We start from the raw sequence: 2,882 nt of genomic DNA, 5'->3' as shown, positions 1-2,882 counted from the left end.
TTCCATAATGTAGAACGGTGAAGATTCTTGTTTCTGTTGGATGAGACTTGTGAGCTAAGTCATTGATTTTTTTTGTGTTCTTACCCAAAGCAAAAGCAAGTTGGATTCCAAAACCCCTTTTGGAGGTAAGCTTATGAGGTGCCCAAGAAGTAGAAGTCCCTTGAGGCAAGACAAGGATGCAGAACGTGCAAGCCTTCCATGGGTCATTCAATTGCATGGAGAAGGCACCCTCAGACCTTCCCTATGCATGGAGAGGGGACAGAACAGGAGAGAGGGAATCAAGCCTCTTGTCCTCAAGCTTGCCATTCCCCTGGCCCTTCCCTTGGCTGGTTTCATCTTCTCTACCATCACTAGAAAGTGTAGAACACGAAACAGAGCCCCCTCCAGTGCTTCAAGCCGAGAGGGGAGCTTAACGATGGATTCCTCTGAATCCGTTTCCCTGTACGAGTCCGAGGATGAGGAGAGCTCACGAGGCCAGGAAGAAGCACAAAGAGAACTCGTGGAACACTGCGATCCCTCGGAAGTCGTGAGGGTGCAATGCCCAGAGAACTTGGAAGGAGAGATCGAGAGTCTGAAGTGTCTTGTATCTGCCATGGACGACAGAGCGAGCGAAGCCGAATCGCAGTTCCAGGACTACTGTGACGCGAAAGAAAAGGAATCGCTGTTTCAGAAGCTCCAGATCATGTGCTTGGGTTTCCAGCTCGAGTGCCTCGAAACCCGAAACCAGAGGCTCGAGGCCACCATTGCCGATCAACAGACAGCCTTGGAGAAGCTCGAGGAAATGAGAGCAGAGCACAAATGGCTTCGGAGGGAGGGGAAGAAGCTGGCCAAAGCAGATGGGCTTCATCTGCATGAAGCGCGACGGCAGGCTCGGATTCTAGGCGCTCGAGAAGCCGAGTTGTCGCAGATCAAAGAGGAGCTGCGATACGTCAAGGATTTAGCCGATCATCTGCAGGAGGAGAAGAAAGCATTGGATCAAAAGATGGACTCACTCGCAGCGAAATATCAATCTGCATCAGAGGTCACAATACTGCAGCCCTTCAGTAGTTACTGAGTACATCATATGCTTTGTCTGATACATTGTGTTCTTCTGTCTCATGCACATAGATTGAAGAAGATGGCAACATGAGGATGGCATCCAACAAGGAATTTCTCGATCAACTAGAGCAGTTCCGGCATCAGTGGTACCTGGAGATGGAGGAGCTCATCTATATAGGCTGGGTGGGTGCATGCTTGAGGCATGAGCCCTTGATGGATCAAGAAGAACAACTGCAGGAGATCATGGAGCTCCCAGCAGATGATGAGGCCGAGGCGCGCAAGGTGGAACTCCATGATTCCTCAGCAATTGCAGAGACTGGCCATGGAGCTTGCTTGGATGCTGCAGCAAGGAAGAATCAATCAGGTTCGAAGAAGCCAAGATTGCTGCACAAGCTCAAAGGATGGGCCAAAGGAGGAAAGGGAGTGTCGAAACAGCTTCGAGATTCGTGAGGATTCTGCAAGGGGTAAGATCGAACAAGGTTATATTATTATTATTATTATTATTATTATTATTATTATTATTATTATTATTATTATTATTATTATTATTATATGTAGTTCATGAAATAATTATTTTGGTTAGATTCTATTGAAATGTTTCCTCGATGAAAAACATTTCATTGAATCATTGACTTTTAGATTAAATGGTCAAAAGATCTATCCTATTTGTAAAAGTTTTTGACCAGAGTTCTTCTATTTGATAATCAAGTTGTAACTTTTACAAATTAATGAGTTATCACCTACTTAGTTGGTTTTATCTAAGTTGTATAACACCCTTAACTTAACTCTGTAAGAATTTATATCTTTAACTTATGTCTAAGGAAAACTTTGTCTCTACATTTCATGTTTTGTCTTCTATGTCGACTCTCTTCATGCGACTTGGGCACTTCATTAAATTCCATCCAAGTTGTTTTGCTCCTCAGTTTGCATTGAGTTGAAGGTGAACTTTAAATGTGCCTTCGTTTGATGTTGCGTTGAGTTGCTCCTCCACTTGATCTCATAATGCGTCTACCAATGTATTACCTCATACGAGATCATGCGAAGACTCCTTATCACTCGCTTGGTCTATTGAGCTTTGTGGAGTTATTATCATGTACCACTCAACATATATGATCTGTTGCACATGATTCTCCCCCTAGAAAACTGAGACATATCTCTTCTAGATATCTATCTTATTAGAACAACTTCTTCTCTCATGCACATAGATTGGAGAACCGAAGACCATCATCCCTTTGGACTACTCTACCTTGCTAAATAAATTATGTACTATTCTACCCTCGGAACTTGGAGCTTGCTAGAGAAGCTCATCGGAACTCGTCAAGAAGATCGTCATGAAGTCCAGGAGCTTGCCGGGAGTCCGTTAGAATATTACCGAGAGATCGTCGGAAGTTCGCCAGAAGATCGCCGGAAGCTCGTTGGAAGAAACTAGACTTACAGACTTGTTTAGCTTAGTAAATGTCTTAGATTTTATAGTTAGCACGTAATTGAGATTGGAATTAGGCCAACCCAATTATGGACCAGTTGGGCCCATGTAAGAACTACGTTGAGCCCAATGAGAGGCCTAAACAGTGATATAAGAAGTGGCACCGTCATGGCACAGTCTTCGAGACTATGTTAAGCGGTGGTACCGCCAGTTTTGGTGGTGGTACCGCCCCTGGCAGGGTGCCAGGTGATGGTACCACTAGTATGGACGGTAGTACCGCCTAGTGGCCCAGTGCTAGGCGGTGGTACCGCTCAACGTAGTGTTAGTATTAGACTGACACTGGCGGTGGTACCGCCCGGACCCAAGAAACCCGGGATGAGATGTTTTTAGGCTCCAAGTTTGAATCAACTTGAGGCCTATA

At 45.0% G+C, this 2,882-nt stretch overlaps 1 protein-coding gene across 1 annotated transcript; it reads left to right on the top strand.

Moving 5' to 3' along the window:
• Nucleotides 1-197: 197 nt before the first annotated feature.
• LOC103981995 (protein CHUP1, chloroplastic-like) lies at nucleotides 198-1,569 on the top strand. Its single transcript, XM_009398778.3, has 2 exons — nucleotides 198-1,021; nucleotides 1,108-1,569. Exons 1-2 carry the CDS (start codon nucleotides 248-250, stop codon nucleotides 1,486-1,488), a joined length of 1,155 nt encoding a protein of 384 aa, XP_009397053.3. The 5' UTR covers nucleotides 198-247; the 3' UTR covers nucleotides 1,489-1,569.
• Nucleotides 1,570-2,882: the final 1,313 nt, after the last annotated feature.

This window comes from Musa acuminata, chromosome BXJ2-4 (assembly GCF_036884655.1).
Source record: "Musa acuminata AAA Group cultivar baxijiao chromosome BXJ2-4, Cavendish_Baxijiao_AAA, whole genome shotgun sequence".
In the NCBI taxonomy this organism is placed as follows: domain Eukaryota; kingdom Viridiplantae; phylum Streptophyta; class Magnoliopsida; order Zingiberales; family Musaceae; genus Musa; species Musa acuminata.
Note: the sequence above shows the minus strand (reverse complement) of the source record. Positions and strands in the feature narration are given on the sequence as shown.